Source organism: Gymnodraco acuticeps, unplaced genomic scaffold (assembly GCF_902827175.1).
Source record: "Gymnodraco acuticeps unplaced genomic scaffold, fGymAcu1.1, whole genome shotgun sequence".
NCBI lineage: Eukaryota > Metazoa > Chordata > Actinopteri > Perciformes > Bathydraconidae > Gymnodraco > Gymnodraco acuticeps.
This window is the reverse complement of record NW_022992313.1, coordinates 895,435-918,259: the sequence shown is the minus strand read 5'-3', so window position 1 is coordinate 918,259 and position 22,825 is coordinate 895,435. Positions and strand designations below refer to the sequence as shown.

The 22,825-nt window shown below is 45.2% G+C and overlaps 1 protein-coding gene across 1 annotated transcript in view; it reads left to right on the top strand.

The window, feature by feature from the left end:
• niban2b (niban apoptosis regulator 2b) overlaps positions 1-22,825 on the top strand; it is a 56,821-nt gene that overhangs the window by 30,472 nt on the left and 3,524 nt on the right. The window contains exons 5-10 of the mRNA XM_034208354.1: positions 3,371-3,538; positions 5,442-5,557; positions 7,673-7,777; positions 8,254-8,416; positions 9,128-9,315; positions 9,456-9,611. Of these exons, the coding sequence (XP_034064245.1) occupies positions 3,371-3,538; positions 5,442-5,557; positions 7,673-7,777; positions 8,254-8,416; positions 9,128-9,315; positions 9,456-9,611 (896 nt within the window). The remainder of the gene's footprint in view (positions 1-3,370; positions 3,539-5,441; positions 5,558-7,672; positions 7,778-8,253; positions 8,417-9,127; positions 9,316-9,455; positions 9,612-22,825) is intronic.

The following is a 22,825-nucleotide window of genomic DNA, read 5'->3' as shown; positions in this document are numbered from 1 at the left end:
GTACGAATCGGCTGACCGTCAGGGGAGTCTCAAAAAACCCACACACGAATGCAAAGCGATCCGTGCACAGAAAGCGGTTTGTGTTTGCAGGTTCAGAGGTTTTAAACGGAAAACAAATATGTGTGGATCAAAAATACACATGTAAAACTTTTTTCTGTATTTGGATTTTATTTACATGTATATGAAACGGAACACATTTGTGTGTGCATTGAAAAACACAAGTGTGGATCCGGAAATACAAGTGTGAATCCTTTTGCGGATCATGAAATACAAGTGTGAATCCTTCTGTGCGCATGTGTGTATTATGAGACTGTTCTGAGCCCATACGGAAGAAGAGTACGTTATTTTTACCTGTAATACACTACTGTGTTTGATGAAAAATCAAATCATGGTTTGCTATATGAATGATATGTTATAGGAGCAAATAATTCAGGGAAGAAAGGCTACTAAGTATTTCCATCAAACTTTATTTTTAGATATGTACAAAATGAATGTAAATATACATATATACACTGTATATCATCCATTCCTCCCCTTATAGACGTTTTCGGAATCTTGCCTATCGCAGCTTTGTAAGCTGGTGCTGGAGCTTTTTAGGACGAGGCATCAGAGTGGTCATCCCGTCATGTGTTGTCCGCCAGATACCAGGAGTTTCCTGATCTGGCTGGACGAAATCAAATGCAAAATCACAAAATATTAGAGAAACGTAGTTGTTTTAGGTTCGTTAGCTTGCCAGCTAGATTAATATGCTAACCTACATTTGCTTGTTCAGTGTAATATGCCAACCTACTATGAACAACAGCTAGTCTAGGCTAGCAAGAACATGTTTACAATTGCAATCTTATACGGGTAGTCTGCTACGTTCGGTCATTCATTGTAGCTGGCATAAAAACAATGTTTTCCCTTCTTGTTTAGCTCGGTAGCATACACGCTAGGAACGGTAGCTCGGTAGCATACACGCTAGGAACGGTAGCTCGGTAGCATACACGCTAGGAACGGTAGCTCGGTAGCATACACGCTAGGAACGCCAACTATAATGTAGCGACTGACCATACGGTAAATCACCCGGAGTATACTGTCTGAGTATTTCGTGTGTGAATGCAGACATTCTCCTGCTATGAGATACATGTAAGGCCATCTGCAGCTGACCTGACATTGGAGTTGATATATGGAAACGCTAGCAACTTAGTTAGCCCAGTTAGCACTGTGTCAATGGCTTAGCAGCCCGAAAAACGTTTACCCATTTAAACAGTCGTGGTAGATACCTTGTTTGTTTTAAACATCATAAATACACAAACAACAATGGATACTTACAGGTTGTGTACTGAATCTCCCGCTGGTCCAAACAAAGTAGGAACAGCATCGTCCTTCAGTGTCCTACGCTGTGCATAATATCCGGCATGAATCGCTGCAATGTTTGCGAAGCTTTGGTCCGTGAAATGCCGCGCACACAGTACAGGCTCGAACATCTGAAGGAACAGTGTTAACAAGAAATGTCAACCACTGACTTCGTCGTGGTTCTGCCCTCGGTAAGGCATACATTTAAGATTTCCCCTCACAAGACAGGAAACAGACCCTCGTTGGCATGACTGGATACAGTTTTGAACTGAACTTGAGCTTCCAACAGTATGTTCGGCTGGCAGAGGGTGCGGCCATAGCTCTGGGCGTGGCTACTGGGTATTCCTACGTCACGATACCCAGGAAGAAAACATTGGAAAATGAGAAATCTCCAACGAGGCGTTTTGGGGAGGTCTTTTCTGTGTTAGAGTTTTACTCACTACAGGGTGTACTTTGAGGGTTTGTGACTCTGCAGACCGTTTACATGCATAAAAACCTTCATAACACACAAGGGGACGGGTAATAACCGGAAAAGCATGAAATGGGACATTTAAAGATTCGAAGAACTATAGTGGAATGCTGTAAACAGCATTCACACTAATAACTAATTTTCGCTGTTTTTATTATGAAAAACAACAGCGATTTAATTATTCTAAAGGGCATTTAAAGGGTTAAAATCCTGAAAATTATTACTTTTTTTATTAGAGCTGAAGTTGCTTTAAAGATTGAACCCAAAAAAGCGGTGAAAAAACATTTTAATATAATGTTTTTATCAACGTTTTTGCCAGTGGAAATTTGTCCCGAATGACTAATTAGGGTAGTCCAATCGAATGATACCGGAGGGCTAAGCACTTTCATTAATATTGTTTGTAAACATAATGAGGTCAAAACAATATGTGAAAGGAAAATGAATAAGCAGCTAGGAAGCTAGGCTGCAGTGCTTATAGAATCATAAAGCTCTCAGCGATGTGTCTTTATGCAACTATTGAAGCTCCTTTATTAGCATTTTGAAAATACAAACATCTCTTCTGGTGGCGGTCACTCCCGGGTCATTTCACTCCGTTATGAAACCTCCTTCGCAAAAAGGGGTGTTGGACCTCAGCCTAGGTTTCATACTTCAGTGTCGTACTTCTTGCAGCAACATCTGTAAAGATTCATCACATAGAAAAAAACCAAGATGGCAGCAGCCCCTTTGAAGATGTCATGTTCCTTATGTTTGGACTGTTATTCCATTCAAACATTACAATGTTATATATTCCTTAAACTGTAGGTGTATTCAGTATATGATCACTGATGTGTCTGCCAGCTGTGTGGCATCTGTAATCCTCTAAACATGAGAGCATGCTGGCTGTGTTTCAACCTGCCAGAGGCTGCTCACACCCTGAAACTGCATCTTTATTTGAAGGCAAACTTTAAGCACACAGTTGGACTCTAACTCAATCTCATTTATTGCTGTGATGAAAACTTCACTCAACTTGTGTTTTTTAATTTAGAATAATGTTTGGGATACAAACGTTGTTTTCCCCTCACAACATAAGGGCAAGGTAAGACCTTATTTTCACAGAACCTTCCCTCATCCTACCTTAAGGAAACATGCAGGTAAAAAAAACCAATAAGCTTATAACTGTTATTGTTATTCATTGAAGATAATGAATGCTTAAGGCTAACCTGGCTTTGTCACTTTACTCAATGAGAGAGAAATGTCCCCTTGAGGCTAAACTTGTATGTTGCTCTGAAGAGTACTTTGTAATGTTGAATCTACTATAAGGGCATCAAGGGGCCTCTGTGCTTGGTTTCATATTTTTCAAACCTGGGGAACCTGGGTGAGGCCCGCAAAATCTATATTTAACTTGATTTCCCTCATAATTGTTGTTCTTTCATTGGTGAGGGTTAATTTGTGCTTGGTACAACTCAAATACATCGAGGTGAAAGAGAGTACATTGCAGATTGACAAATAAAAGATCTTAGCAGGGGCCGAGCCAGCTTCATTATGCCCCCCCTCGGTGAGATGATGTTGTGTACATGTCTGCAGGTATGGAAGCCAAGGTGGGAAGCTCCCCCTTCCTGAAGTTTGCCACCCAGTTCCCTCTGATCCTCTGGCACCCGTACGCCCGGAGCCAGTCCTTCTGTGTGGTGACGGAGGCGGAGCAGAGGAAGTGGCAAGCCGTGCTCCAGGACTGCGTCAGACACACTAATGATGGTGAGTCCTGCCGGCTAAACATCAACACGCATTCCTGCAGACACACATGGTTATGAATACGTATTACCCTTTTAGTATCTTTACAAATGCTCCAAATGAGTCTTCATCTTGGATGCACCCTGACACATCAGCAGGCTAGAAGGAGGATACATGTGAACGGAGTTCTGTGATCTCGTCTGCAGCTGCAGGGCTGCCAGCTCAAACAAACAGCATGTGCACTTTTAAGAAATGCATGTACCAACATTTGTTTCCTTCACCAGGACCTTTTAACTGAAACATTTGTTTCGATTGTCTTTTTTGTCCTTCTCTGCTCCCGTGGCCTCCGGCAGATGCCATATTTGTTTTTGTTTAGTTTGGAGTGAGATAGTGACATCAATCTGAAGAGGACCCCTTTTTAAAATATAGCAAAGCAATGACTAAAGGAAATGATGAATTTTGCAATTTTAAATTGAGCTGACTTCCCCTTCATTAATTCTTAAACTGAACATTGAGACTATATGTTTGATTTGGATGTACATCTTGGTTTTCACATCAGTCGATATTAACAGTCATGTGACACTAGTTAAGAAACACATTGTTAAAAATATGAATGAGTTGTTAGCTCAACAGAAGTAACAAGTGTATCTATCATCCTTAGAAACCAGACCATAAGGGGCAGCATGGTTAGCCTGCTGTGGAACATGTGTTTCTTCAGGTTGTGTTACTGCACCCCCCCCTGCTCACTAAAACTGAGCGCCATCACAGTCCCCCTTTAACCAGTTTAGTGCTCTGGCACTTGGAAAGGAGACACAGCTGAATGACTTCATATGTTCTCCGTGAGACCTGACTTTAACAGCTCCGTTAAACAAGGTGTGAGTCAACCAACCTCACACCAGGTCCACTAGTCCCACAATTCTGAATGTTGTCCTCTGGGTTGTAAGATAAAAGAAGAAACTAGCTACTTCTGGTTTGTTTGAAAGCGGCTCATACCATTTAAGGCTACATCTAAATACTAACCCGCTTTTCGAGAGGGTCCTCACAATTTCTGTCTCTGCATCTACTAGGAAATCTGGCCCCCCCAGTCCCGCCCCCGCACATACTTCCTGGCTTTGTCATAGTCTGGAGTTCTCACACACTGTCCAATCTGGCTGAACACAATTTCAGCTTTAGCATGTATTCTTTCCCCAAGCACTCATTGTTAACATGCTTTTTCCTGATTTGTATTATTCTTTGTTTGCCAGAAAACCTTTAGAATCTGGCAAAGTTAAACTTGAACCCCCTTTGTATCATAGAAGCAATAGGCTTTTTCACAACCTAAATACGGAATTCTTATAGCTGAAAAATGTGTTATCAATAATCTTGAGGCCCCATTCTGCTTTCCTGTAGTGTGTTCTATAGGTTTTTGTGGTCTGCAAAGACTTAAATCCCCCCCCCCTCCTGCCTTTCGCTTTGATTGCAGTCCTTTGTTAATTTCGAGAACATGGTGACATCACTATGTAACACTTGCGCTCCTACTGGCTACTGCTCCAACACATTGTACATACTACATAGGCTAAGGGGCGGGACATCTCTAAGCGGTTGACCCATCATAGCAGAAAAATAAAGAGCTTTTTGAACATTAGAGCATGGCGACATGTCCCAGGAGAGACGTTAATATGAAGCTGAACATTTCAATAACGGGGCCTCTTTAACAACGGCTCAGTTTTATCTCAAGTTAACCATGATTCAGTGAAGCAGCTTTATAGAATTTAAAATTGTAACTTATGTTTTTCCTAATTGACACATCAGCATGTTATCGGCTTGTGCCAACAAATCATTGATTTTCATATTCAGAAGTTTCTTAATTTAAGCAAGAAACGTTCCTCCACATGTCCAAATGGATTGTGTGCTCAAATGCTAACCGCTACTCGTATTCCCATGGCAGGTTTGAAGGAGGACAATAAAGTACAAACTCCAGCCTTCACTGATGCAGTACGACTCTATCGCCAAGCTCAAGGGCACTATGGCACTTGGGAGATGATGTGTGGTGTACCATCACAGGTAAGCATGGCAGTACAGTACATCATCTACACTGTCCTCTGTCTCTGGATCTGCCCTGAACTTTTAAGTCGGAATGACCCAATACAGTTCCAAAATATACCTGGCCTGGTTCCTCTTTTTTTTTAGTGGGTGGTAAAAAAAAAAACAGGTTAAATGTAAACCTGGGTCTTCCATTAATCCTGCCTGATTTCAGAATCAGTATATGGTTTATTGCCATGTAGGATTTCATCTTAAAGGGGGGCTAAAAGTACAGCAATTTCAAGAAATATAAATATATAACCATAACAATACAAATGTAAAAAATATATTTAAGAAAAAAGTACTAAAACAAATATGTACAAAATAAGGGTAAAATATTACAATATATAAAAGTTAACTATTCAATATCTACAATCCTTTTTTCTTTTTTTTTAAATGTGTCCCGCTAACCTGGTTTCCTGTGTTCAAGAGCATCTGGTGCTTTGTGACCCCTGAAAGGTCATCCAGGCCTCTGCTTCTATTCCTCTGCCTCAAATCCACAATCACATCACGTGATCATGTGACATGATTTATAGGGGTTATAGACATAAGAACATGTCTTACTTTAATGCCCGATGTATGATATTGGTTAAGCATTTATTTATTTTTACCAGCACATTATTATATCGAGTGTCTATTTTGACATCAGTGTGATTTGAAAGATGTCAGTTTCAACCACACACAAAAATCAAAAGAATTGCCATCTCTTATGACGCACACCTGCACACTTGCTAGCCAGTTCCATTCTTGGTTTTCCGAGGCTAGGAGGTATTCTTGCCTCGCTTCTTAAGGAACTCACTCGGAGGTACATGTGCTACCAAGCAAGCCTCCTCGACATTGAGAAACACCCCTGTACTCTCTCCAGTACAGGTTAGCTCTTGCTGTTAGCAATGCTTGCTAATGTAAACAGAGACCATATACATCCAAAACACGTCGGGCATTGATTCTGATAGCGATGTTTCTGATAGTGCCGTGGGTCCACGTCATATCAGATGGCAAATCTGGATCAGCTCCGTTGTACCCCCGTTTTTAGAGATTTGCGCACGGAGAAAAAGAGAGGGTTTTATTTTCTGACACTTTGTGAGTTCCCTGGGGACACCGGGGACACATCTTTATGTATACAGGACATCAAAGTGCATTTTGCATGATAGGTCCCCTTTAAATATCATCTGGACTCTCTTTGCATCCAGAAGTTGTAAATGAAGAGGAGTCTGAGAAGTGAGCTCAGCAGACTTCTGGAGCCCGCTGATAATCTCAAGGAGAGCAGATTAGGATTTAATTAGCCAACGGGAGGATAACGCACTGTTTGCAGTTGCATCGTGGGTAATGTATTAGTTTGACAAGGAAACACAATGCATGGAATATCACATAAAAACAACATTAATGACACCACCATCCATGACAGCACAAACCCACATATAACATGAACATCATAAAAACATAAGGAACAAGGAACATCAGGTCCAAGTTTAATGAGGTGCCAAATTCTGACAAATGACATGCGATCCAAACTCATTTAGTTGTGGCAGCATTTGTCCATCCTTTTGTAATACATAAATCTTATTCCATGCATTTAGTTATTTTGAAACATTAGGTTATGTTTTTTGATGACGATGATTTGAAGCACATTTTAATGGGGCTGGACATGGTCCTAAGCACAGAAACAAAAGTATTTGTTGTCCTGTAAACACAACAAATCTGAGTTTTTAAAGCTAAATCTCAATGTGCAGAGTGCAGAGAAGCATTATCTCTGTGATGAGTGAGATAGGACTAAGGCCCGGAAACAACCAGAGATAACTTCAATGACCCATGACGCTCTAGCTGAGTCTGAGTATAGCTGAATGACTTCATATGTTCTCTGTGAGACCTGACTTTAACAGCTCTGTTAAACAAGGTGTGAGTCAACCAACCGCCACCAGGTCCACACAGAGGCTTCTGTCAGAACACTGTGGGGTTACGGAAGGCCCGGTTCACCTGAAGAGTTGTGGGCCTCTATTGAGTCCTGATAACCATTTTCTATATCCTTACATTTGACACTTTATCCAGTCCAACATGTGTATGTGGTTAGTGAGGTGACTATGATTGTGTGTCTTGTAGATCCTGGCTAACCTGGTGATGGAGGGCCTCCTCCCGGAGTTGAGGGAGCTCATCTCCCCCCGCCTCAAAGGCAAGCTACACGAGAGGCAGAGAAACTGGATGCTGGTGAGAGACTACTACATACACATTGTGTGGAGAAAACATGTCTAGTTGTACGCAGTTGTATACATCGCTGACATTTTGAGCAAATGGATCATAGGAAACATCATGGGTCTTACCCACCAGTGATGGAAACAGCCAGTCTATGCCTGTATGATAATGTCCAGCTCATATCAGAAAAAAGTAGTGCAGAAGAGCATGTGTGATTGTTACGTTCCCTGCTGGACTAGTGGTACCAAAGGGAAGTAACAAAATATAAAATAACTGGGAGAGAGGAAAAAGGAAAGGAAAACTGTGACTAAAAAAAAAAAAGTGACTAAAGTACAACAATACACAAAGATACACTGGAGGGAGACAATCAGAGGGAGAGAGACACAAACACAACACAACACAACACGGCACGTAACAGTGATTCACACAGACTGAGCAACTGAAGGACCAGGATGTTCTGTTCCCAACATGTGGTTCCTGTATGTGTGTAGATCAGTGATGCAGTGTACAGCCTGGTGCAGGGGCAGTGCCAGGCCCAGTATCAGGCGGTGGTGCAGAAGTGTGAGGCAGCCTGCTCCTCTCTGGAGGCGTCCATACGGTGCGACATGGACCAGATCATCTCCTCCAAGGAGCACGTCAGCAACAAGATCAGAGGTCAGCCTTCTCTCCATGAAATCCTTTTCAGACTTCTCTTCTTTAATCCCTGTTTTTATGCATTCCAAGGCCTGTTTGTGATGCTCTGACTGATAAATGAAATGAATTTAGTCTTACCCCCCTAGAGCAGTGACCATCAACTTATTTATTTTTTTACAACGTCTCGTGAGTAATGTGCAGTACCGGAGTCCAACAGAGAGGCAGCAGCTGCGGGACAGTAGACTGCGTACTGCGTAGCCTTCCCTGCCTTGAAGAAGAAGTGATCCTTCGTTTGTGAAGAGCCGCCCCGCTTCGACAGAGTCCAACAGAGAGGCAGGAGCTCTGGACAGTAGCCTAGAAGTGATCCTTTGTTAGCGTGAAGAGTCTGCTAAGCTGTATGCGCTCCGCAGTACATGAGCGTGCTCCACAGTACCTGAGCGTGCTCCACAGTACCTGAGCGTGCTCCACAGTACCTGAGCGTGCTCCACAGTACCTGAGCGTGCTCCACTAGCCTGCTTTAAGCCATTTAATCTGCCGTTGGTTTGAGTGGCATGTTTTTGCTCAAAAGTCAACACAACGATCCCATTTATCCCAGCCAGTGAATGACAAACGGAAATAATCTTTGGACTTTCAAATGTCCGACTGACTGTGTGGGGTTCAGAGTCCTTCAAAAATAAATAGAGAAACACGGACCAGATCTCTCTTCCTCTCACATTCCTCATCCCCCCACAGAGGTGGTCCTCCCAAAGGCTGAGAAGCTGCTGAAGGTGAGCATCCAGCCATACATCAGCTCCATCCTGGACGCCCTGATGGAGCCCACCAGCCGAGGTTTCTCTGAGGTCCGCGATGTGTTCTTCAGAGAGCTGGTGGACATGAGCAAGAACTCTCTGAACAACGGCACCAAGGAGGCCGTGGCACAGGTGAGGAGAGAGAGAAACGGGTTTATTAAAGCATCAAACTCTGAAATACAAACGATGTATGTCCATTATGGTTTGTGAAACAGATGTATTAATGAATTCAAATGTAAAATAATACTCTGCCCCCCCTTCCTCTCCTTAAGCACATGGAGAAGATCTCCATGCTAGCCTTCCACCCGGTGAAGATGCAGAGCTGCTATGAGAAGGTGGAGCCGCTTAGTCTGGAGGGTCTGCAGCAGAGGTTTGACGTGTCCAGCCCCTCAGTGTTTGTCCAGAGGGCCCAGATCCTCATGAGAGAGGTGACACCCTGGCACTGCACTTACCCATGTTGCTTTCAGGGATGTCACAAGAACATTAGTTGTTTATAAAACTGCACTTTTATATATGGACAAAGCAAGTTCGACCAGACAACGGCCCTTATTTATTTACTAACATTTCTTACATTCAAAAGTCATGAATCCTTAATTCGCCCCACAGCAGGGAAATGTACATATATTGCATATAGATGTTGTGACAGTGTTTGGTTAAGTTACAGTTTGAGGCGACGACAGTTGTTATTTCTATAATTGAAACGTTTTTGTCAGCTTTCCCAAGAGTTTCATTGCAAAATATGCCTTGTTATCATTATAATTCTATTGAAATGTGCATGAATGTATGTCAGGAGCTGTCCTTAGGCCATTTTTGAAGCGGTGTCTCCACTGTTTAGTCGGTATTAAGACAATTAAGATTTTCTGGCTGGAAGTCTTACCTCTGGTTAATTTCAAGTAAACCAGCCACAATCATTATTCACTGCCAAAGACATCTAATCATAAGACCTTATGCACACTGTTAATACAAAGTATTTTAATTTATTAGATGTTGTTCTTTCAGTGCTTAGAAAACTAAATTCCATTTACCTTCATTGTGTTGATGTCAGTCCACAATTTGGAGTTGTAGGTATCTAACAAACCATTTACCATTTCAACTAGCCCTTTTTTATACACTGCTCAAAACAAATAAAGGAACACTTTTCAGAGTATAGCATTAAGTCAATTAAACTTCTGGGATTTTGATCTGGTCAGTTAAGTAGCAGAGAGGTTGTTAATCCATTTCAGCTGCTTTGGTGAGGGGCAACAATGACCCCTAAAACAGGAATGCTTTTCCAGGTGGAGGCCACTGACCTTTTCCCCTCATCTTTTCTGACTGTTTCACTATTTTTGCATTTGGCTAGGGTCAGTGTCACTGCTGCTAGCATGAGGCGATACCTGGACCCTCCAGAGGTTGCACAGGCAGTCAACTCCTCCAGGATGGAACATCAATACGTGCCATTGCCAGAAGGTTTGCTGCGTCTCCCAGCACAGTGTCAAGAGCATGGAGGAGATTCCAGGAGACAGGCAGGTACTCTAGGAGAGCTGGACAGTGACGTAGAAGGTCCTTAAACCATCAGCAGGACCAGTATCTGCTCCTTTGTGCAAGGAGGAACAGGATGAGCACTGCCAGAGCCCTACAAAATGACCTCAAGCAGGCCACTGGTGAGAATGTCTCTAACCAAACCATCAAACACACTTCATGGGGCCCGACGTCCTCTAGTGGTCCCTGTACTCACTGCCCGGCACTATGGAGCTCGATTGGTATTTGCCATAGAACACCAGAATTGTCAGGTCGGCCACTGGCGTCCTGTGAGTCCAGGGTTCCTCCTGGTGCACGACAGTGCCCGGCCTCATGTTGCGAGAGTATGCAGGAAGTTTCTGGAAGATGAAGGAATTGACACCATTGACTGGCCCCCACGCTCGCCTGACCTAAATCCCATAGAAACCTCTGGGACATTATGTTTCGGTCCATCTGCCGCCGCCAGGTTGCAGCTCAGACTGTCCAGGAGCTCAGTGATGCCCTGGTCCAGATCTGGGAGGAGATCCCTCAGGACACCATCCGTCGGCTCATTAGGAGCATGTTGTCAGGCACGCATACAAGCACGTGGGGGCAATACACAGTACTGAGTACCATTTTGAGTTGCTACAATTTCAGGAAAATAGACCAGCCTGCAGCATAATTTGTCCACTTAGATTTGCGGTGTGTCTTTGAATTCAGCCCTCTCTAGGTTGATCACTTTCATTTCCATCAAACGATGTGGCATACTTTCATTTCTTACACATTTCCCAGGCCACATCAGTATAGATATCCACCATGATTTATTTTCCTATTGAGATCGGATGTGTTTTCAAAGTGTTCCTTAAATGTTTTTGAGCAGTGTAATTAAGGGGATCCAACCCTTTGTCTTTTGTTCCTCGTGAAGATACAAATAAAATCAGGGTGCTGGGTGAATAGGATGACATATCAAAAAGATCACTTGATTCCTCAATACATGAGGTTTTCCACCTCGGAACAAAGCGGAATGACCTTGGTCTTGCATATCTCTTGAAGAACTCTGAAAAGGTAGTTTGTATGTGTATTGAAACACAGCTGCAACAAAACAGCAAATCTACCAATTTTACTCTGAAGCAAACGGGTGTGTGTGTGTGTGTGTGTGTGTGTGTGTGTGTGTGTGTGTGTGTGTGTGTGTGTGTGTGTGTGGTGTGTGTGTGTGGTGTGTGTGTGTGTGTGTGTGGTGTGTGTGTGTGTGTGTGTGTGTGTGTGTGTGTGTGTGTGTGTGTGTGTGTGTGTGTGTGTGTGTGTGTGTGTGTGTGTGTGTGTGTGTGTGTGTGTGTGTGTGTGTGTGTGTGTGTGTGTTGTGGTGTGTGTGTGTGTGTGTGTGTGTGTGTGTGTGTGTGTGTGTGTGTGTGTGTGTGTGTGTGTGTGTGTGTGTGTGTGTGTGTGTGTGTGTGTGTGTGTGTGTGTGTGTGTGTGTGTGTGTGTGTGTGTGTGTGTGTAGGCTCTTGTCTTATTGTTAGTGCCCCCAGTATTGAGTGTATGTAAGTCACTTTGGATAAAAGCGTCTAACCCCCATTCTGTCTCTGACCCTTTATATAGAACAGGCTCTGAAAGGGGCCTCAGTCTCAAGGAAGAGGTGCAGGGGATCTACACTCCCTCGGGGTCATTCATAGTTCAAGTGTTGTTTAAAACTGCAGTCAACCTTTAAGTTAGCCCCCCAAACCATACTGAGTTTTCAGGTTGAGGGTCTACAGAAAGATCTTAAAGCGGCAGCAGATGACTGTATGTTGCAATAAAGAGGTCCATGTTGATATGTCTTGCCAAAGAAAGTCGTAGTTATTCTTGAAGAATCACACACTGCCTCAGTGCGCAGAAGAGTTATTTAAATTCCCTTGCTCTTATTCTGATGCTAACAGATATTCTACCCACTGTGTGATGTAGATATTTTGAAGCTGCTCTGAGTCTATCTCTAGTTTATTTTGTTGAACATGCAGATGAGTGATTTTATCCTAAAAGCTGAACAGAAGAATTCCTTGTAGTGTGACATTTTATTCCAGTCAGTTTACCTCAAAGAAACAGAGGACCGATTCACTGAAGCGTTCTTCAGCTCCATGTTTGTGGGACGACCGAGGTTATGGTTGGGTTCGAATTGTCAGTTTAGCTTAGGAAAGTTATAGGAAATATGAACGTTAGTTTTTTACTCAAACGATCAAATAGTCAACATTTCATAGTGTTTACTGAGCTTCTTAAACCTTTTAAACATGTTTGAAAATACAATTGTATTTTATTTTAAAATATTTTCATACAATCATACGTATTGGGATTCATATGTGGACCGGATGGTGACAACAATAAGTTTCACTTCACTTTTGTATTTTAGAGTATTTTCTCTATTGTCCACTTTCATAAAGCATAGAACTGAGGTTACCTACTGTAACCCAGCTTCTATGAGTATTGGCGCAGCCCTCTAAGGCTATCGCTATTGGGTTTACCCTTCTGCGCCCCCGCGCAGTACTGAAAACGCTTGTAGTCCACGCCCACCCGCTAGGTGGGCCCCACCCTCGGGCCTCCTTCCGGTATAAATAGGGAGGTTGCCAGGCGATCTGCTCCCATACAATATAACTTTTCTTCAGCTATTCGTAGAGCCAGTGGGGCCCAGCGCTTAGAGGGCTGCGCCAATACTCATAGAAGCTGGGTTACAGTAGGTAACCTCAGTTCTATTTCGTATATGGCTTCGCTCTCTAAGGCTATCGCTATTGGGTTAAGGGCGAAGCATGATGTAGTCTGCGCCCCACTGGGTCCGTCCAGCACTAGAAGCACAGACATACCTGCTTAATAACACCCCCCTGCCTGTTGTGCCATGCGTAATGGCACATCCCCGTCCCTGGAGCAAACATACCTGTTTTCCTGACGGGGTGAAGGCTGGGAACAATACATACCGACCGCTGTGAGAAAGTAGAGACGAAGGTCCCACCTTGTCCTGCGATCATAGAGGGGGAACAGCCGCTCTCTCCGTGTCAGCCAGGTAGGAGAGCGCTCAGCTGGATCCCTGACGTCACTCACTCTGACCAGGCACTCCCTACGAAGTGTGTCAGAGGAAGGGGAACATCCCTCTCCTACGAGGGGAAAAAGGGCCGCTCTCTGTGTGCCGCGAGGCAGGAGAGAGGCGCACAGCTGGATCCCTGACGTCACTCACTCTGACAGGACACCCAGTACAGGGCGTGTCAGAGAGGAAAGGGAGACATCCCTCAAATAAAATTGAATAAATGAACAGGGGGAAGACCAAGATGAATCCGTGCAAATATCTTCCACTGACATTCCTCCGCGCAACACCGAGGAGGAGGAAATTCCTCTGGTTGAGTGCGCTTTGATATTCTCCGGGGGCTCCACCCCAGAGGAGACATATGCCTGTGACACAGCCTCACACAGCCAGTGTGACAGCCGTTGTGTAGACAGAGGTTGCCCGATCGAGCTCTCTCTGTAGTGCACAAACAGGCGCTGAGAACGGCGCAATGCCGCCGTGCGCGCCACATAGCAGGACAGCGCGCGCACCGGGCAGAGGAGATGAGATGTTTCTTCTTCCTCCGACCTGTAAGGAGGGGGGAAGAAGCCAGCCAGGGTGATCACTCTTGACCTAAAAGAGTTGTGATGACCTTATAGGCATGAAGCCGGGTTAGGGCGTAAAACAGCTGAACTGCATCTCCATGGATCCGGAGACATGACGGAGCCACCGGGAGAGCAGACATATCACCCTGTTCTCTGATAGAGCCAAAAGCAGTACTACTTTGGCTGAATACAGTTAAGGGGAACCTGATCAGGTTCAAATGGGGTTTTTCTTTAGTGCGCGTAACACCAAAGCCAAATCCCACTGAGGCGCCAGTGTGCGTGACACCGGTCTGAGTCTCCATACTCCTCGCATAGCACGGCTGCTGCGTTCTGCAAGCCCCTCGGTTAAATTCGCCGGAAATAACACTGTTCCTGGGATAACGGGAGTGTTTCTTGTATCCCATGGAACTGCTGGGGGGAGAGGGTTCTCTGTGATGTGCCGTAATGGTCGTCATGGTGACGTGCCACGCCCTCGCCGCTGCTGCCCGTGAAGCAAAAAAGCTGCGAGGGAGTTTCCACACGCTGCATTCCACTCTGTCTCTCATCATGAGGCGCGTACACGCCCAGAGGATGAGAGGTGTGTATGCTGTCCTCACGAGGCGTTATAACGGTGCTCGTGGATTTATTATGACCGTGTGTAGGAGGCATATCTGGGACAGAGGAATGCCTCGAGCTCTGCAGTTTATAAACCAATAGGTTAAAACAGCAGGTTTCTGCAGTGAATGAAGCACCTCTGGAGACTCCCCCTGTGGGGGAGACCCAGGGGAATCCCCCCCCCGTGACCAGCTGACGCTAATGCCAGCAGCTGCGTTACGGAGAGGGCTGTGTGGTTTGTGACACGCCGGAGGAGAGCTGTCAGTTTCTCACTCGCTGCCAGAGAGCGCTCTGCTGCTGGCTGAGTTTTTAATTCCACTCCAGATAACGTTTGTCTGAGAGGGAAGAGGAACAGCTCTTCTTCCAACTTGTTATGAAACCCAGGCTTTGACAGATGCGATACGAGATGTCCGTCTGTAAAGCGACTTCCTCCCTGGAGCGAGCCAGCAAAGCAGGTCGTCCAAAGGAAACCACCCTCTCATCCCTCCTCTGTGTAGCGGCTCCAGCCTTCTCTACACAAAAATGGGAGGAGCCATGAAATATCCGAATGGCAGACGATTGTCTGGTCTGATATTCCCTGAAATGAGAAACCGCAGGAATTTCCTGTGTTTCGGGATGATGGGTACGTGGAAGTATGCATCCTTCAGGTGGAAGTGAACCAGTCGTCCTGGTGAACACATTCCAGCCCCTGTTTGATCGTCAGCATGTGGAATACTGACAGATCGAGGATGTCTCATTGCCCCAGTCTTTTTCGGGATTAGAAAAATAACGGGAGTGAAAACCCCTGATTTTCCTCCCTTTGAGGAACCCTGGAAATATCCTCTTTCAACAGGAGTTCCAGCAGCTCGGATTTGGAGACAAATAGCCAGACATAGACATAGCTTCTGGGAGGACAGGAGTGTTTCCTGTATCCCATTGAACTGTGGGGGGCTTTTTCGTCACCACGCTGCGGGGTGTGACACGTCGAAGGAGAGCTGTCAGCGTGTCCACTTCACTCTCTGCCGTGAGAGTCGTGCTCTCATGCGGGCTGAGTTCAATTCCACCCAGGTAAACAATATTCTGGGCTGGAATAGGACAGCTCTTTTCCCAATTTATCATGAAACCCAGCTTTGACAGATACGATATGAGTTGTACCGTCTGTAAAGCCGCTTCCTCCCTGGAGCGAGCCATGCAGCAGCAGGTCGTCCAGGTAAAAATAGTACTCTCATCCCTCCTCTGTGTAGCGGCTGCAACGCCGTCTCTACACACTTTGAAAAAGTACGAGGAGCCAGGGAATAGCCGAACGGCAGACGGTTGTACTGGTACGCTATTCCCTGGAATGAAAACCGCAGGAATTTCCTGTGTTGCGGAATGATGGGTACATGGAAGTATGCATCCTTTAGGTCTATAGAGGTGAACACACTCTAGCACCTTTTTGACCGTCAGCATGTGAAAAGGCCTTTTCATTATTGCCTTGTTGAAAACTGACAGGTCGAGGATGGGTCTCATTCCCCCTGTCTTTTTCGGGATAAGAAAATAGCGGGAGTAATACCCCTGATTTTCTTCCTCCTGGGGAACCCTGGAAATAGCCTCTTTCAACAGGAGTTCCCGTAGCTCTGCTTGGAGCGCAAGACACTGTTCACGGGATGTTAGGCATGTCACCTGTATCCCGTTGAACTGTGGGGGGGGAGGCGAACTGCAGGGTGTACCCTCTGCTGATCAGCCTGTGCATCCATCCGTCCATCAAACACATGCGCTGCCACGCCGAGAAACACTCTGACAGCGGGCGCGCATGCTCGAGATGTGTTGTGGTTGTCATGACGACGAGCCACGCCAGAGCCCTCGCCGCCGCTGCCCGTGAGGCAACCCAAGGTGGGCCTAGAGCGAAAGGGCTGTGCGGAGGCCTCCACACGCTGCGTATCACTCCGCCTTGCATCATGAGGCGTGTACACGCTCAGAGGATGTGTGGAGGTGTGTGCAGTAATATCCACATGAGGCGTTAACACTGCGCTCCTGGGCTTATTATGACCGTGTATAGGTGGCGTATCTCGGACAGAAGAATGCCGCGAGGTCTGTGGTTTAATAACCGAAGAGTCATAACCATCGGATCCCTGCAGTGAACCCTGCTGCCTACTAATCACCAGATTGAAGGCAGCTGGTGTAATTACTGTGCTCCGCAGCTTATTAATCGATAGATTAAATAGCGCAGGCTTTTGTACTGAACCCGGCTGGCTATTAACCGATAGGTCATGGCTGCTGGCTCACCGGCCAGAGTGGGGGATATGTGAAACACATTTGAAACTGATGACTCAGCCAACATGTTGGGAAATAATCTTCTTTTATTTTCCTCACACTGCCTCCCCAACCGTCAAGGCCGCTCTGTTTCCTCGGCGGCTCTCATGGAGCAGACGCCGAACGGGAGTACCTCACTCCCTTTTTACCCCCCCTCTCCTGGTGGGGGGGGGGCGGAGGCCCCGTGAGGCAACCCAAGGTGGGCCTAGCGAAAAGGCTGTGAGGAGGCCTCCACACTTTGCATTCACTCCGCCTCTCATCATGATGCGCGTACACGCTCAGAGGATGGGTGGAGGTGTGTGCAGTGATAACCACATGAGGCGTTACCACGGCGCTCATGGGCTTATTGTCACCGTGTGTAGGTGGCGTATCTCGGGTAGAGGAATGCCGCGAGGTCTGTGGTTTAATAACCGAAAGTTATAACCACCAGAACCCTGCAGCGAACCATGCTGCCTACTAATCACCAGATTGAAGGCAGCTGGTGTAGTTGTGCTCCTCAGCTTATTAATCGATAGATTAAAATGCGCAGGCTTTTGTAACGAATCCTGCTGGCTATTAACCAATAGGTCATGTCATAGGCAGCTGGTTTACCCAGAGTGGGGGATATGTGAAACACATTTGAAACTGATGACTCAGCCAACATGTTGGAAAATAAGCTTATTTTTATTTTCCTCACACTCCCTCCCAAACCGTCAAGGCCGCTCTGTCTCCTCGGCGGCTCTCATGGAGCAGACGCCGAACGGGAGTATCTCACTCCCTTTTTACCCCCCTCTGGTGGGGGCCCGTAGGTGCGGGACGGTGCCCTGGAGGTGTGGGCCGGTGCCCCGGCCGCCGCTGACGGACGATTCTGACGCCTCGGCTGTCTGTCCGTCTGCCGCTGTGGCCGGGTTAGCTGCTGCTGCTGCCGCTGGTGTCGCTGCTGCTTCACCGCTGGCTGGAGCCAGCCGACGTGCTGGCGGATGTCCTCCGCCTGCTCCGATGCCGCCTTCATGGAATCAACCATGGCCAGGAACTGGGGCCCGAACAGCCCGTCCGAGCTGATCGGAGCGTCCAGTAAAACCTTCCTGGCTGGCTCTGTGACCGCTGCCTGCTGTAACCAGAGGTGACGCTGGATCTGTGTCATCCAGGCTGTAATCCTCGCCTGGGACACCGCCAAGGCTGCGCACAGCGACGGTGGTGTGTTCTGGATGGGCTCCTGCCCACCCCAGACGTCTTCCTCACCCGCAGCAGCTAGAGCGTCCGCCCTTCGCTTCCTGTCGGATGAAGGAAGACGCACACAGTGAGGACATGCGACCTGCTGGCTGAGAGCCGCGTCCGCGTGCTCTGGCCCCAGACAGGCTGCGCATATCGGATGCAAATCGTAGCTCATAATGTAGCCCGTATTGCACGAAGGGCACATACGGACACACTCTTTATTGCTCATGATGTTGCTTTTCTCGTGCTTCAGTAAACTGCTGGTTGCTGAAGAAAAGAGGGAGCAGATCGCCAGGCAACCTCCCTATTTATACCGGAAGGAGGCCCGAGGGTGGGGCCCACCTAGCGGGTGGGCGTGGACTACAAGTGTTTTCAGTACTGCGCGGGGGCGCAGAAGGGTAAACCCAATAGCGATAGCCTTAGAGGGCGAAGCCATATACGAAATAGAACGAGGGGTTACGTATGGTAACCCTTGTTATATAAACACAGGTGGAGCCCTCTACTGGACTCTATGGGTACTTCACCTTGATCCTATCATGCAAGCATTCATCCACTGAGACTTTCTAGACGTAGCCGGCCCCGGGGCGGGACTACCTGAATGCGTGCGCATCTCACCGCATAAAAGGAGGCCTCGCTTCCTTACGCAGTGTCCACACGGCGGCGTGCGTTGAAGCTTGCTGGTGAGCTTGTCTGAAACTTGACCAACAACCAATCACATGAATCTCCCGCCCCGGACACACAAGCACGTAGTTTGATTGGCAATCATTGGCTAGAGCTTGTACTGACGTCACCCCATTCAAAGTGAATGGGCAGAAGCGTTGAAGCTTCAACGTGGACGGGCCGTTACTGTCATCCTTTACTTCAAAGTGCAAGTGGGCCTGACGGTGAAGGGCAGTCATGGCAGGCTCCTGGCAGTTGCTGTTGGTATTGGTAGAGGAAATTTGTCAAATTGTTCATGGGCGCATACTCAGCTCTGCTGCTCAACCCACAAATACTTGTTCCTCACACATGTGGTACCATTGGAAAGGTAAGAAAACAGGCTTTCCAACGGTATAAGATTTATTGCATTGTTACAACATAGAAATCAGGGCCGGTTCTAGCCAATTTGATGCCCTAGGCGAGATTTTAGCTGAATTTTTTGGAATATTTTAAAGTAAAATGCTTCAATCCGGTGCACTTTGAGCACACAATTACTTGAGACTAGATCTATGGGGTACAACTCTAAAACACCCATATGAAAAATATCGGTTTACATTTTAATAATCAAAAGAGTGTGAACATAACCAATAACCATAGCCAATAGGGGTGTAACGGTTCACAGAATTCACGGTTCGGTACGTACCTCGGTTTGGAGGTCACTGTTCGGTACGGGTTCGGTACAACAAGAAAAAGCTCAAAAAAAGTCCCAAATGCACAATTCCAGGTTTGTTGTTATTTATTTTTTAACAGTAGTGCAAGTTTCAGTTTAAAAATAAGGAACTCTGACATATTGAATAATTAATTGTATTACACTGTTAAAAACAACCCACAAACGGTACCACACAAACTCAGATGCCCAGATTATATAATGGCTGATGTCAAACAAAAAGGTTCAATAAGCTGTAAAACTAAAAAGAATGTCTTGAAAATATTACATCATAAATAATAAGAAAGTGTTTCAAGAGCGCATAGCCGTTGAAATATATATGCCAATAGCTTCCGTTATTTATTTTGGTCTCTCGGCTCTCATGTCTATTGGCTTCTTAAAAACAGCGGGGATCAGCTGTTGAACTGCTGTTGTCTTTCGCCGGGCTCCGGTGATTGGCAAATCTGGGTGATGCCTTCTGATATGATTTAGCATGTTTGGCGTGTGTCACCATTAGCATACCGCACCGCTGTCCTCCGACACACCGTCCTCGTCCGATCCACCACTCGCACTTCATCGTTATTGTAGTCCACAGGGAACCCGAAATGTTCCCACACAGCTGATTTAAAAGAAGCAGGTGGGTCTTCTAGCTCCTGTGTGTTATCTGAAATCGCCATACTAACTTTTCTTCTTGTATTTTGTTCGTTTTGTTGTGTTTTCTTCTTGTTCTTCATTTGTTGTTTAAGGGCGGCTGTCGAACAGCTTTTAGGCGCAATACCGCCCCCTGGATTATAAATAGTGTAATGGATACTGCCCTGAATGACAGACCTTTTTCCCACTCGTAAAAAAAAAGGAGTATTCGTCGTGTGACTGCATGTGCCGAACCGTGATATCCGAACCGTGACGGTACGGGACGAATACGGATATACCGTTACACCCTTAATAGCCAATAACAAATAAATGTAGGGAGGCCTATTTTATTTTTGTTGTTCATTCATATCTTATTTTACATAGGCTAGTTAACATTAATTTATGCATATTTTTTGTATCTCTCCAGTTTTAAACTGTTAAGCCCCAAGCCTGTTTTTCAGGTATCGGGCTCGAAAATGACATTTCCAGAACAAATGACCATAACTCTAAAAGGGGAAAATTAATAATCTTTTTTCTCAAAGTAATGATAAACCTGTGAGTTGGATGTAGAAGAGTCAGAATCAATATAGATTTATTTAAAAGTAAATTCAGATTGAACATAGTAAAAAAACTGTAAATGATTGTGTTCGTCCAAAAATTATTTTTTACCTATAATGAAAACTACCCTTGGATGATGGGTTAGTAGACTAAAAGCTTTAGGAATCCAAAGTACAACATATAATAAGTACCCTGTATCAAGATTGATGCAAAACAAGTGAAATTGTTTCTGTCTGGGGTCATTTGGGTGGATTTGACCTATCTCCTATGGGTCGATTTTGATGATTGACATCTCTTCTTAACAATTAGAGCCAATGGAATCGAGGGAAAGTTCCACATATACACACAGGTTACCAAATAAGGAGTGAGAGAGACGCGTAGCCAAAACCGGATCTGCGACACACTCTGGTGGCTACCATTAGCAGCTAATTTTTATTCTCTGATTTTTGCATACAAATTGAATTATGGACTATCAATACTTTTTTCAAAGTGACAGACACATTGGATAACCTATGGATTAACCTTCAGCTGCGTTTTTTCTCGTTTTAATGCAATTGAACACGACTTTTGATCAGAATAACAGCTAAAGTGAGCATATCTCCGTGTTTTGCTACCTAAAGCTACATTGTGTGTTGTCTGTATTTGCTTCCCCTGTCACGAGTTCTGATCGCTCAGTGATGATACTTATATTTCTATAATCTGTGAACTCTCAGGATGTTAGCTAAGCTTGTTTGTGTAGATCCAATAAGTATATCGATCGGTATAGCTAGAGTTCTGTGCTAACGGCATTAAGATTTTTTAGCCCAGGGCTAATTCAGAGGCTCAGCAGTTAGCTGAGTTTCTTCCCGTTACATGGATATGAAACATTCATAGTTTATTAAATCTTAAGAAGCCCTCAGACACTGTTGCTTGCAGATATTGTGGTTTCGGACCCGCCGAAGGGTCCGTGGGGCTTAAGAGGATGTATGTAGTGGAGTAGAAGTATAGAGTAGCATACACTGAAAATACCAAAATTAAATACTTTCAAATGTGAATACTGTCCTATAGTATGTTGAAATGATTTCAAACCTGTTTATCCCAATAATTATAAAGGAGTGCCTTGGAAATATTTGTTTACATAAATTGTGATCAAAACGTTTGAGACCCACTGAGATAACTTAGACTAAAGTGAACTATCTAAACACTCAGAGTCCTTACCTCACTGAGCTGTAGTTATCAGCCACTCAGTCTGACTGGAGAGGACTCTCCCTCCACATTATTGTAGAAACATCTTCTTCTTATATCCGTTAGAGCAGCTAGCACCAGATGCTAATAACAACAGCGCCGGTACCGGTGCACCCTCTCTCTCCCTCGCTCGCTCCCACGCTCACTCGCACTTTGGCTGTTTATGATTATTAAGGATCCCCATTTAGCTTTTGCTCTTGACAACATCTACTCTTCCTGGGGTCCGACACTTAAAACAATACAACAATAATACAGCAACATTCAAGACATAAGTCCTGACATCATTAACAACATTAACAACATCACCAATATTATCAACAATCTCTAACATCATCAACAATGTCATCCACTTTCAATATCAATCTCAGCCAAGGATGAGTGCACAAGAAACCCACCAGTATGCTGGTGCAAGTATGCTATCAAATTCAATGAGGGTTCACAGCTCACAGGGTACATGGTCATCAGTAGTTGGCCCTTCAATCTCTTCTTGAAAGAGGCTCTGGACTCTATTTCAGCAAGGTAGTTTGGCAATGAGTTCCATTCCTTTATAGCTCTATAAGACACAGAAGAGTTCAGAAGATGTGTCCTGGGTTTAGGTGCCAGTAGATGGCCTGATGTAGCTTGTCTAGTCTTATGGTCATGCTCGTCTCTTGTGTAAACTATTTGATCATACAAATACAGTGGTCTTTTGCTAAATTGGACATTTTTTAGAAAAGTGATAACACCAGATTGCAGACGTTTCTC